At 38.3% G+C, this 13,624-nt stretch overlaps 1 protein-coding gene across 1 annotated transcript; it reads left to right on the top strand.

Moving 5' to 3' along the window:
• Positions 1–1,331: 1,331 nt before the first annotated feature.
• On the top strand, positions 1,332–1,855 carry LOC105516135 (chromosome unknown open reading frame, human C7orf66). Its single transcript, XM_011948222.1, is given in 3 exon segments — positions 1,332–1,434; positions 1,601–1,737; positions 1,739–1,855. Coding segments are annotated over 3 exon segments (357 nt in total).
• The last annotated feature ends 11,769 nt before the right edge of the window (positions 1,856–13,624 follow it).

Genomic DNA, 13,624 nt, shown 5'->3' on the forward strand with positions numbered 1-13,624 from the left:
ATTAGAGGAGTGTCCCTGCTGCTGGGCCATTTATAACAGTGATAGAGTTGGAAAATAAATCTTTTGAAGACATGAATTCACACTGATTTTTCCAACGTAACATATTACCAAAACCAACTTTTTTGTAGACTTGCTTTTATGCTTATATTAAATACGTAGTAAGATGGAGATGGAGAAAATGTATTATCTTCACAGCCAGTAGTAGAATTCCTCCACAGGAAAAATAAGTCTGTCTTGGGAAAATGTTTTAATGTTTTAGAGTTGAAAGTGAGATCCTCTCTCTTCCCATTTCCACCATCAAGGCAAAACAAACAAACAAACTGACCCCTGAAGTTTCAGTGAAGAATTTAGTTGTTCAAGGGCCACCAGGAAGAGGAAATTTGAGGACAACAGATGAGAGTAGGGAGGAAAGTAGGGTTTTAGATCTTGCTGTTGTTCATGATGATGCACCAAATAAACAAATAAAACATCAAATTCTTGCATGTATGTGTGGTAACATTTCTTCATGAAAACTGAAGAAAGAGCTGAACTTCATGTCAAATGGCAGAGTTGAGAGACAGATATAGTATGCCAGAAAGTAGAAACACAAAGACCTGAAGAAACCTATGAATACAAGTTCCTGGTAAACTTTTTAGAAATATGAAGACCTCTTGGGACTTCCACAGAGTGGAAACAATGGGCATTACACCAATTTTACTTAGATACGGAGAAGTAAAAAAGGCCTCCGTATTAAAAATAGAACACAAATTAACTTCTTAAGAAAAAGGTTGCCAGATTTAGCAAATGAAATCACAGAATACCCAGTTAAATTTGAACATCAGATAAACAACAAATAATTTTTTATAAATATGTCCCCTGAAATATTTGGAACAAACTTATGCCATCTTCAAACCCAACAATGAGAGTTGTGTGTGTGTGTGTGTGTGTGTGTGTATCACAAACTACAAATATGCTCACAATTATAAATATATAAAACATATATTAGTTATAAATATATAAGAATTGATATATTTCTGTATATAAAACCCTTAGTTACAATAAACAGAATAATCTCCACCTTCTTCATTTTTGTGTTTATTTCTGTCTTGGTCATCCTTATTTTTCATTGCCTCTTTACCTTTTGTTTTCCATGTGCTCCATGCTAATATGTAACAATCATGGTTTTTGAAGCCTGTTGTTCAAAATTCTCATAGTATCTGTGTGTGTGATTGCAAAAATGTCAAGTTGAAGGTCTTTATAAACTTCTTCTTCAGATGTAATTAATTCTGTTCTCCACTACACAAAACATATGTTGATCTCAAACATGCAATGACCCATATAAGTCTTGCAAAATGATGGCTGTGATAACACCCAGTGGTGGTCTTTCTCAACTCTCTGCACCTCATCTCACTCATCAGAGCCTTTGGAGCCTCAGTTGCCTTACAATGCTGTTTCAGGAAAGGTGGGATTTTTTTCTTTTTTTTTGGTAGAAATAAAGAATCATCCATGTTGAGGAATGAGCCTGACCCATTGTGCATAAACCTGGTGCCCTACTGTGAGACATGGTACCTTAACTGCAGTTGCTCAGCATTCAGTCTCTTTGTTTTTCTTCATTGCACATAGGCTGTACTCATTCTTTCTGCACCACAAATGTCATGCCTTCTCAAATGTTTTTATACTCTGGGCCCATTGCATCCAGTGATGTCAGGGGAATTCTCAGCTTAGTATAGTCACATGATGGAGCAGAGAAACAGAGCTAAGAATTCATGAGGGATACATACCTCAAGTGAAAGGAGTGAAAGGTGCATATCTGGGGATTGTCCACAAGAAACCAATGAGTTATGAAAAATCTTTTCCAAAGGAAATGGAAACTTAAGGAAAAACATGAATAAAACTTTACAAAAATGATTGTGTGGCAGTGAAATGAATGTGTCAAAAGTATAAAAATAGGAAGACCTAACAGAACTAAAGTAACCTGTCATAAGATACTTAAAATGATCCTAAGCCTTACAAGCAACAAATTCAGAAAGGGGCATGAGGTTCCTTCGAGTTTCTTAACTTATCAAAAGATGGGAAACATTCTTCAAGTTCCACTCTTCTCTTCTGTACAGAAAGGGGATTGGACTAAATCAGTGATGTTCAAGCTGTGATCCAAGTATCACTAGTGTTTCTGTGGTGACAGAAGGGTGGGAATGGTGGGGCAGGATGTCTCATTCATGAGCCAGAGTAGCTCTAATATTTTTACATATTGGAACTCACAGAAAATTTCCATTGAAATAAAGGTTTCATATTTGTATTAAGTTCCTAGGTTACTGTAACAAATTACCACAAATTTACTGGCTTAAGACAACAGAAATTTATTCTCTCATAGTTATGGAGGTCAGAAGTCCAAAATCAAGGTATCAGGTGGGCTACATACTCCCTGCAGCAGGTTAAGGGGAGATTCTGCTTCTTGCCTATTTCAGCTTCTGGTGTCTCTTTGCAGTCCTTAGCATGTGGCTTTCAGTCCAGTCTCTCCCTCAGCCTTCACATAGCCTTCTCCTCTTTGTGTATCTTCTCCCCTTCTCTTCTCTTCTCTTAGGATGACACTTGTCACTGGATTTAGGATTTTACAAGATGATCTCCAATGGAGATTTTAATTTAATTTCATCTGCAAACACCATTTTTCCAAAAAAGGTCACATTCATAGGTTCTGGGTCAACATATCTTTTCGGAAGCCACCATTCAAACCCCTGGAGTGTTCAAAAAAGTTTAATTTAATTCAATATTTTAAAGGTTCTTTTATAGATGTACTTTTCAAATTATGGATTTAACACATGCTTGTTTTAATAAGTAAAATGTACAAAGATGTATAAAGTAAAAGTTAATGATCTATTCCTCACCAACTCTTCTCCAATCTTACCTCTTTCCACCATTTCTCTCCAAATCATCCAGATTCACTGCTCCTCTGTCAGTCAAACTGTTAACCTATGTTAACAACACTGTGTTTGTACTTCTATGCTATACTTCAGGATCATGTAATTACACACACACATGCATATGCAATTGATAAGGAGTTTAAAATTGACTATACAGATTAGATAATATAATATACACTTTTCTTCATCTAACTTTCCTCATTCAAAAATGCCTTGAGTACACTGCTCTAAATCAACGAGTATAGTTCTAATATACTATTTCTAATCAATGCCTTATAGCACAATATTCCACAATGGAGACAAATCGCTATTTATTTCAAGCCCTCTCCTATTGATAAGCATTTTTTACATTCCCATATTTCTGTATTTTTGCACATTTGAAAAATTCTGTGTTACATATACTTGCATATATAATTTTATATGCTGATACCTTTATTACTATGGGACAGATATGTGGTAATAATACTGTGGTGTCAAGGATACATATATTTTTAATGTTAGTAGGTGTTATCAGATTTCTTTTCCAAAAGCCTGCAAAATTGCATTTGTCTACCAATATATGAAAGTACCCATTTCCTCATATTACAGCTAGTAATAATGCTATTATTCTTTCCACATTTTTGACAATCTAATGAATGTAAATAACACTAAATTGTATTTTATTTACATCTCTGACTACATTTTCAGCATCTTCTCAGATGTTTATTGGCCATGTAGATTTTCTCTCTACTATGCAATATTTCTGTTTTTATTGTTTAATCAATTAGATTATTTTTCTTGTCCATTTGTATAGTATACATACTAATATTTGATAATCCTTACTTAAGGATTTGTTTTTAGTTGTTTTTGTTTTTGTTATTTTTTATTTTTTGAAGAGACAGGATTTTGCCTGTTGCTCAGGCTGGTCACAAACTCCCGGCCCAAAGCAATCCTCTCAGTTCAGCCTCCCAAAGCACTGGGACTACTGATGTGAGCCACCATGCCTGGCCTTAATTTTGTCTAGCCGAATATGTAATCTTTTAGAGCATCTAGGTTTTTTATCTTACCTAAGAAAGGCATTCCACCCTGGATCACATGTGTAGCCTAGTTGTAATTCTAATATATTTAAATTTTTTGCACTTGTTATTATTTCATTTGAAATGTATTCTAGATATCATGTTAAAATAAGAACCCAAACTTATTCTTTCAATTGGAGAGTCAATTGTTATATAACTATTTATTAAATAATTCATCTTTTACCAATGAAATTGAAATACTTTGTCATATATTAAATGCTTATATGTACTGGAATCATTTGACAAATTTTTAATTTTTTAACCTAATTTAAAATTTTTTAATTTTGTTTTTGATATTATAATCTAATTTTCTAATTGTAGAACAATGCCATCTTACTTCTAACAATAGTAAGGTAGGTCTTCTATCTCTGCTCTTCTTTTCCTTATATTTTCATAACTATTGTCAGGCATTTATTATTTCATATTTAAAATCATCTTATAAAATTTATCCCTCAATATGACCCTCTGGAATCTGAATAAAATTACATTTAATTCTTATTTTTAGCAGAATTGACATTTTAATCTTCCTAAGAATATTACACTTTTCATTTTTAGTACTATTTTATACAATTCAAAAACTTTATAATTTTTTGGGTAACAATTCTATGCTATTCTTGGCAAGGGTATTTCTATAAATTTTATGCTTATATTGTTATTTAATGGACTCTCCCTCATTTTTATTTCTAGGTCTTAATTGCTGATAGAAGATCAATTTATTTATTATATCTTTGATCTATTTATCTATTAATCTCCTTGTACATCTTCATCAGAGGTACTGGGTCAGCAGGTGTGTTGTGAATGAGCAGTAATGATTTGAAAGCAATCTTTTTTTCCAAGCACTAGGTCTCAACAGTGTGCTTAAAATATTCACTAAACCATGCTGTAAACAGATGTACTGTCAGTCAGGCTTTGTTGTTTCATTTATAGGGACAGGCAGAGTAAACTTAGCAGAATTCTTAGGGGCCCTAGGATTTTTGAAATGGTAACTGAACATTGGCTGCAGCTTAAATTCAACAGTTGTGCTAGCCCCTAAGAAGATCATCAGCCTGTCCTTTGAAGTTCTGAAAGCAAGTATTGACTTCTACTCTCTAGCTATGAAGTCCTAGATGATATGTTCTTTCAATATAAGGATGTTTTGTCTACATTTAAAATCTATTGTGTCTACATTTAAAATCCATTGTTCAGTTTAACTGCCTTCATCAATGATCTTAGTTAGATCTCATGGATAATGTGATGCAGCTTCTACATCAGCATTTGCTGCTTCACTTTGCATTTTTATGTTAGGAAGATGGCCTCTTTCCTTAAATCTCATGAGCCAACCTCTGCCAGCTTCAACCTTTTCTTCTGCAGCTTCCTCACCTCTGTCATCCTTCCTAGAAATGAAGAGCATTAGGGCCTTGCTCTGGATTAGGTTTTGGCTTAAGGGAATGTTATGGCTGGTTTGATCTTCTATCCAGACCACTAAAGCTTTCTCCATATCAGCAATAAGGCTGTTTCACTTTCATATCATTTGTGTGTTCACTGGAGTAGCACTTTTAAATTTCTCCAAAAATGTTTTCTTCGCATTCACAACTTGACTATTTGACTCAAGAGGCCTAGCTTTCAGCCTATCTCGTCTTTCAACATGCCTTCCTCACTCACCTTAATTATTTCTAGCTTTGGATTTAAAGTGAAAAAGTACAACTTTTCCTTTTACTTAAAACACTTAGAGGTCATTACAAGGTTATAAATTGGCCTAATTTCAATATTACTGTGTCTCAGAAAATAGAAAGGCCTAAAGAAAAGGAAAGAGACGGGGGAATGGATGGTCAGTGGAGCAGCCAGAACACACACATCTATTAAGTTTTCTGTCTTTTAGGAGTATATTTCACGGTGACCCAAAATAATTATAATAGTATCATCAAAGAGCACTGATCGCAAATCACCATAGCAGATATAATAATGATGAAAACATTTGAAATATTACAAGAATTGTCAAAACGTGATGGAGAGACACTAAGTGAGCACACGCTGTCAGAAAAATGACACCAATAGACTTGTGCTTGACCACAGTTGCTACACACACTCAGTTTGTAAAAAACATAATATCTGCAAAGTTTAATAAGGCAAGGTATGCCTGTGCATATGTTCACAATGACTTTTCTAATAATATATCTTCTTTTTCTCCCATCCTTGGTGGTAGGTGATCTAACATCTTTAATCACCTTTCTCACTTCTTTAGCCCTAATTGTTTGATTCTAGCTCTATACTTCTTTATAAATTTTCTTTAGGCTTTGAAATATGTTTCATTCTCTTTCCCTTTTACTTTGCCATTTATCAAAGAAATATAAGGTTATAAATTTTCTCAGTTTTTTTGTGTTCTCTTTGGGTATTCATCCTTTTTTGTTGTTTTCTAGATGGTTTGTAATCTCAGTTTTCATGTTGTCTTTGATCCATGGGCTAACAATGAGTGCATTCTTAATTTCCAAGTAGTTACTATTAGGGAGGTGAGCAGGGAAAGAGGATCACTATTTTATTATCTAATTTTATTTTATTATGTTCATAAAAAGTAGCCTGTAAAACATTTCGCTTTTTAAATTCTATCAAGATTTGCTTTGAGGTCAGTTATGCGATCTATTTTTGTAAAGTTTCCATGGATATAGAAAATACTTTGTACTCTCAATTAAAAGACTATACATTTCCAAATATTTTTATCTTGCTCTCTGTACATGAGAAAATGTATTTATATCATTTTTAATTTGCTTATCTTATTTTTTATATAATTCTTGAAAATGAGTTTTAAGGTGTCCCATTATAATTTTAGTTTTATAATTTATCCTTGAATATCTAACAGACATTACTTTTTATATTTAGCTGTTGTATGGTTTTGTGGTGTTTTTGTTGTGTGGTGTCTTAGTACCTTCATATATTGTTAATTTTGTAACTTTATAATTACAAAATATCTTTCCCTATCTTGATTAATACTTTAAACTTTACCTGTCTCTTTTCCTATTATTAAAATTGCAATACCTTCCTTTCTTCTTATTTTTGCAATTTCCTGGTATCTCTTTAATCCTTCCTTTATTTTAGGCCTGTGACCTTGATTTGTGGGTGCCCTTCACCAGCACTCTATCAGAATTAGACCTTCACCTGTGTCCTTGTTTTCTTCCTTCAGGGCAGGCCTATCTTTCCTCCTCTGGCTCTAACAGCTAAGAAGCTTCAGAAAGAGGGTGACTAAGTGAAAATTGTGGCAGCCTTAAGCCAAGTATTTCCATAATCTTCTCACACTATTTTGCTTTGCTACTCAATTATGCCCTTTTTTTCTCTTCACTCTTAAATTATTTTACCTAAATAAGGGAGAGAAGCAGGGAACAATCGTTACAGAGAGTTAGTGAGAGGAGAATTTCCTGACCCCCTCATGGGACTTGTGACAGAGGTGTGTTACAATCAATGTTCTCTTAGTGGTTGTTGTCCATGGATGGCTAAGTGTTAACCAGATCAGTGTAGAGCCAGGGTGACAGCCTTTTACACCCTGCTCTCTTGGTACTGAGGTCCTTGTCCAGTGTCCAGGAAGAATCAGGTCACATGGACTTGAAGGATGGTGAGTGCAGGCATTTTGTTGAGTGATGGAGGTGGCTCTCAGCAGGATGAATGGGGAGCTGGAAAGGGGATGGAGTGGGAAGATGATTTTCTCCTGGAGTTCAACCATTCCACACAGGATCTCTCTCACCATCACCGGCCAAACTCCTCTTGACATTCAGAAACTCCTTTTCTTCTCTCCTTCTCTGTTGCTCTGCCACTCTGCCTCTCTTGTGCTTGTGGAGCCCAGGGTTTGGGGCTTATATGGATACAGGATAGGGGGGTATGGTGGGCCAAAAGGCAACATATGGGCATGAAAACAGGAATGCCTATTCTCATTCAGGGCCATGGGTTTCTAGGCTTGAGAGTGGGGCTTTTGCCGGGGAACCACCCTCTTCTATCCAGTGTTTTCCTGCCTCCTGTCCATATCATTTCCCCTCTCTGAAGAGGCATACCTAACTGCCATTAGAATATGGATGATGACCAATCTTAGCTACTTCTTGCTGACAGGGGGAGTTGTTTTGGGGAAAATGGCAGTTAATTTTCTCCCAGAGGTCTATCTAAGGGTCCCTGGCAAAAAGGAGCCATTGTCCAAGGTTCCAGTTGCCTGACCGTTTGGAGTTTGATGGCCTCTAGGTGAGAGAGAGAAAAAAAAGAACAAATTCTATAAGGTTAAGTATGCATGTGTTATATATATTTATTATGCAATGAAAGAATCTAGTGCCAAAGATTACAGAAATAAGAAGTGAAATATACTAACAACATTTTACCCTGAGCTGAGTCACCCTAGTGAAAGAAATTAACCTTGTATGGGAGCAGTTAAACTTTAGAATAGAGATAACTGTTGTTGCCACATCTGTAGCAGTTAACAGGTGCACCTTGGGAATTCTGAGGTTTGTGGGCTTGCATGACGGCTATTAAAGCTTCTGCCTCTTTCTTGTGTCTCCCTTTCAGGAGGTCCTCTAAAGTACATACTGTCTGGTCCCAGGGCCCATTTCTGCAACTTCCTTCTGATAACCAGAGCTTTCTGAGTAATAAATGTATCCTTCAGGTTTAGTGGTCCCTTGAATGAATCAGGAGATAGGGTGATTTGCTTTACCAAGGCCTTCCTTATCCTTTCCAGGAAGGCAATGAGATTCTCATTAAATCCTGGGTCTATCATGGATAAATGGGTATAATTCAGGGATTTGGTCCTAGTCCTGTGTAAGCCCTCCTTATGCACACCTGAAAGCATCTCCTCTTCCAGTTACCCATCATATCATTGGGATCCTATCCAGGGTCATTCACTGGTACTGCTTCTCTTTCAGTTGGATAAAGTTCATCCCCTTCCCTGATACTGTATGTTGTACAAACCTCACCCCCAAATCTCTCTGCTGCTTGAAGATCAGCCTTCTTCTCAGTGTTCATCAGGGTCTGATTCAAAAGTAACATAATTTGAACTCCAGGAGAGTTCAAATATTTGAGTTGAATTCTGGAAAGCCTCTATGTATCTGTCAGGGTCATCTGAAAATTTGCCAAAATCCTCTTTAATTTGCTTTAAGTCCCATAGAGAGAAGAAGACTGGGACCTTGCTGGAGCCAAATTTACCAGACATCTATTGGAGGGGCAAGAATGAGACTGAGGCTTGTCTAGGATGAAGATTTCTAGGAGGGGGCAAGTGAGAGACTGAAGCTAGATAGGGAGGTCAGGGTGGACCCAGAGGAGCAGGGCTCTGGGATTCAGTTCCCTGAGATTGCCCCTTGCAGCCTCTCCTGAGATGTCAAACAGGAGGGCTGGATCAATTCTATACTGTCAGTAAAGGTCTGGGTTGCCTTGCAAGGTAAAGAAAGCCTGTACATATGGAGCCTCGGATCATCTGTCTTCACATTTCCAAAAAAAGGTCCAACTGCTGGATGGTATTAAAATGAATGGTGCCTTCCTGAGGCCAAGCCAGTCTTTCTTGTAAATCATAATTTGGCCAAACCTTTGTGCAGAGGGCTATGAGATGCTTTTCCTTCAGAGTCCAAGAGTCAAAGCAGTCCCAGGGATTTAGGATACACTCTAGAGAAGAATAAGCTGGGGTGGTGAAGACAGCTGGTTGCCCATTCTGAAAGACAGGGAAATAGAGGTATCCCTCATTTCCCTTCCTTCTTTCAGTGATAACCCAGGGTGTGATGGAAAGAAAGTGGGCATCCCCCCTTTCTCTTCCATCTTTTTGTTCCCGAGTCCCAGTAACCTTGGCAGGTGCCACCCATGGGTGCCAAAGTAGCTTTCACCTACATTAACAGGGGGTCCTGGGGGTGGAAGTATCTGCTCTCCTATCTCCCTAGCTGTCGACAACCTTTGAATTCCCTGGGCCTTGTCTGTATCAAGGAACATGACCTCCTTTCAGGAAGCAAGGGTTTAATCAGCAAGAATTGGTCCTGCCCATTTATGTTGTGCCCATTGCCTGGCTTTTGGATCCCTCAGATCTGGTTTTTCTTTCTAGGGCCTGAACCTGAAACCTGGAATCAAGTTTGGGACAAAAAGGTATTCAGGGGCTGCATGCATCTGTTTAGATTGCGTCTCAAATGGGCCTTGCTGAATTTGCAGTTATCAGCCAGCAGGGGTCGCTCCTCCTTGTTTTCCCTATCATAAGCAGTGTGATGGGGAAAGGAAAAGAACCTTCTCACTTAGAAAAGAGAAAGGAAAACAGCTTAAAGTACAAAAAAGGGTTAGGGAAAAGAACTACTTGATCTATGCAAATGAAGTCCTTCAATTACTGTATCCCTCCCCCAGTTCAGACTAGTAAGGACCCCTCGGCCATGAAAGGAAAGGTTCCACTGGCACAGCTGCAGGAGGCACCAGCCAGCCAGCCACAGGAGGTCCCAGTGGCAGCCACAGTTTTCTCCCAACCCTCGTGACAATTGAGCACAGTTCTTGCATGCTGTGGGCATGCCCAGATGCCTGAGCCAGGAGGGGAGGGCGCAAGGAGGGAAGCCGCCATGCACCATACACACCTGTGGCTGTCAGGGTTGGGGTGGCACCTCTAAGAACAAATAGAAACCACATTGTTCTGAACTGCACCTCTGATGGCTGAGCCAAGCATACATCTCAGTAGTTTGCTGAGATCATAAAAGAGTTATAAAACACTAACATTATAAAAGAGACAGGAGCCATTTCAAGCTATGAAAAGAAAAAAGTCTGAGGGTCTTGGCCTACAGAGTTCAGTCTTGGGGCCTTCCAGCAATAAAAGATGTCTTCAGTTGCCCCAGGACTTTACTCCAGTCCCACGTGACAGCTTGACCTCTGTGAAGAGAAACAGAGTCAATATTCCTTTTACCCAAAGGAAAGAGAGAGGTGGCAGGGTCTTAGAAAAGAGGCAGATCTGACAGTTCCTCATCTGTACTCACCCTTGTGCTGGATCCCAGACAAGCCCCAACTTGAGACAGGAGAGTTTTTTGACCCCATCACAGGACTTGTGACAGAGGTGTGTTACAATTAATGCTATTTCAACAGCTGCTGTCTGCTGATGGCTAAGTGTTAATCAGTTCAGTGGAGGGTCAGGGTGACAACCTTTTACACCCTGCCCTCTTGGCACCCAGGTCTTTGTCTGGCATCCAGGAAGACCAGGTCACACCGACATGAAGGATGGTGAATATGGAGATTCTATTGAGTGATGGAGGTGGCTCTCAGCAGGATGGATAGGGAGCAGTAAATGGGATGGAGAGGGAAGATGATCTTCCCCTGGAGTTTGGCCGTCCCGTGGCTGATCTCCTCTCCAACCATCCCCAGTCAAACTCCTCTCAATGTTCAGATGCTCCTTCTCTTCTCTCCTTTTCTGGCATGCTGCTCTGTTGCTCTTCTGCTTGCGGAGCCTGGGGTTTGAGGTTTATGTGGGTACAGGATATGGGGACATGGTGGGCCAAAAGGCAACATTTGGACACAAAAACAAAAATGTCTGTTCCCATTTAGGACCGTGGGTTTCCAGGCTTGAGGGTAGGGCCTTTGTGGGGAACTGCCCTCTTCTACCAGTATTTCCCTGCCTCCCGTCTGTACCATTAGGAAACCTGAGCTTTTAATAAAGCTCTGTCAATAGCTGAATGACCTTAAGCAAGTCAATTAATGTCTTTAAAACAATGTTCTTGCTTATAATGTGTCCAAGTTGACGAGATGGCTTCTAAGGCCCTTTCTAGTCCTACAATTCACATTCCACCATCCTAGAAAGGAAAACTCAAGGACAGAGGGAAAAGATACAAAAGTAACATAGGTCAAGTACTAAAAAGTTCAAATTATCAGGGCTAAGGACAAAGATAATCTTTTTGTCTTAATAATATAACAAAACATTATATGCAAGGCTACTATATAGCATCCCTAACTTTTAAAATTATGAGTAGTGAATGGGGCTATGTTTTAAAGCTAATTCTATGGTTCATTTAGATATCTATTAACCTAAATTGAATACCTTAAAATTACATATTGGTCTCCATAACTTTCTAATTCAACCCATAAGTAATGAACAATCATGCATTCAAAATGTACCTATGTCTGAGAGCTGGAATTATTTTGCATTTGTATTCATTTCAAGTTACAGTATACTTCTTATCAACCATTGCATCAAAAATCAGAAATACATTCCAATGTATAATAATCCTCACTTCTCTAAAGTTTAATGGAGAGAGCAGGTTAAATTGTGCAATGTAAGTTTTCACATCCACTCACAAGAATTGCAATATTTCTTCCCTTTTATTTGAAGGAAGGAGAGTGTTGCAAAAATAAGCCTATGGATTTCTGGTAAATCTTAACATTTAATTGACTATCTCAAAGCCTCTCTACAGTCCAACAGTTCTGAAAATTCTGGAAAACAATCCACATTCTAATGCTTTGCTTTAAGTACATTGTTTCTAACATAATCCGAATGTTTATGGAATAAAAGTCAAAGCTAAGATTTTGTCTGTCCTGGAACATAAGTAGATAAGATCCAAGCCACCTTTCTGAAGATTTTCTGATTTAAATCAATAGGCTCTACTAAGTACCTATTATGAGCAGATGTTTTGCTTTTAACATGTGAGATAATGAAGTAGGAAAAGTATAAAATCTTAGAAGACCTGATGTCTCCCCTTGAGGAATTTACAATCTGATTCAGGAAATATTAAAAAGAATGCTATATAAAATGATTTAAAAAATAGCTACAAGGCAAATTCAGACAACCAAAGTGCCATTGTGGTAGCTGATTTGTGACTCCCCAAAAATATCCACATCCTAATCTTTGGAACAGGTGAACATGGTAAAAGGGACTCAGCAGATGTGACTCGATCGATAATCTTGAGATGGGAGATTATCCTAGATTATACAGATAGGCCCAGTTTAGTCACAAGGATCCCTAAAAGAGGGAGGCAAGAAGGTCAAAGGCAGCATAGGAGATATGATGAGCATGAGGTTGGAAGGAAGCAAGGAAGGGGCCACAGACCTGTGGAAGCTAGAAATGGCAAGGAAATAATTATTCCCTAAGAGCCTCCAGAAGGAATCAGCCTTGCCAACACCTAGACTTGAGCCCAATAAGACTGATTCTGGACTTCTGTCCTCCAGAGCTGTAACAGAATACATTTTGTATTGTTTCAACCACTAAGTTTGTGGTAATTTGTTACAGCCATATTAGAAAATGAATACAGTCATATGATCTGAAAAGATAAAGATAGAAGGTAATACCAAATTAAATAATGGAATAAACTAGACGCAGTGGCTCATGCCTGGAAACACTTTGTAATCCGTGCACTTTGGGAGCTGAGACAGGAGGACTGCTTCAGGCCAGGAATTTGTAACCAGACTAGGCAACATAGCCAGACCTTCTATCTCTAATTCAAAACTTTTTGTTTTAATTAGCCAGGTGTGGTGGCACACACCTGTAGTCCCAGCAGATCAGGAGGCTGAGGCAGACAAATTGCTTGAGGCTGGGAGTTTGAGACTGCAGTGAGCTATGATTTTGCAACTGCACTCCAGCCTGAGGGACAGAGCAACAGCCTATTTCCAAAAAGAATTTAAAAATAAAATAATGTGGGGGCGGAGCAAGATGGCCGAATAGGAACAGCTGCAGTCTCCAACTCCCAGCGCGAAGGACACAGAAGACCGGTGATTTCTGCATTTTGAACTGAGGTA

This window comes from Colobus angolensis, unplaced genomic scaffold, assembly GCF_000951035.1.
Source record: "Colobus angolensis palliatus isolate OR3802 unplaced genomic scaffold, Cang.pa_1.0 Scaffold275, whole genome shotgun sequence".
Taxonomy (NCBI): Eukaryota; Metazoa; Chordata; class Mammalia; order Primates; family Cercopithecidae; genus Colobus; species Colobus angolensis.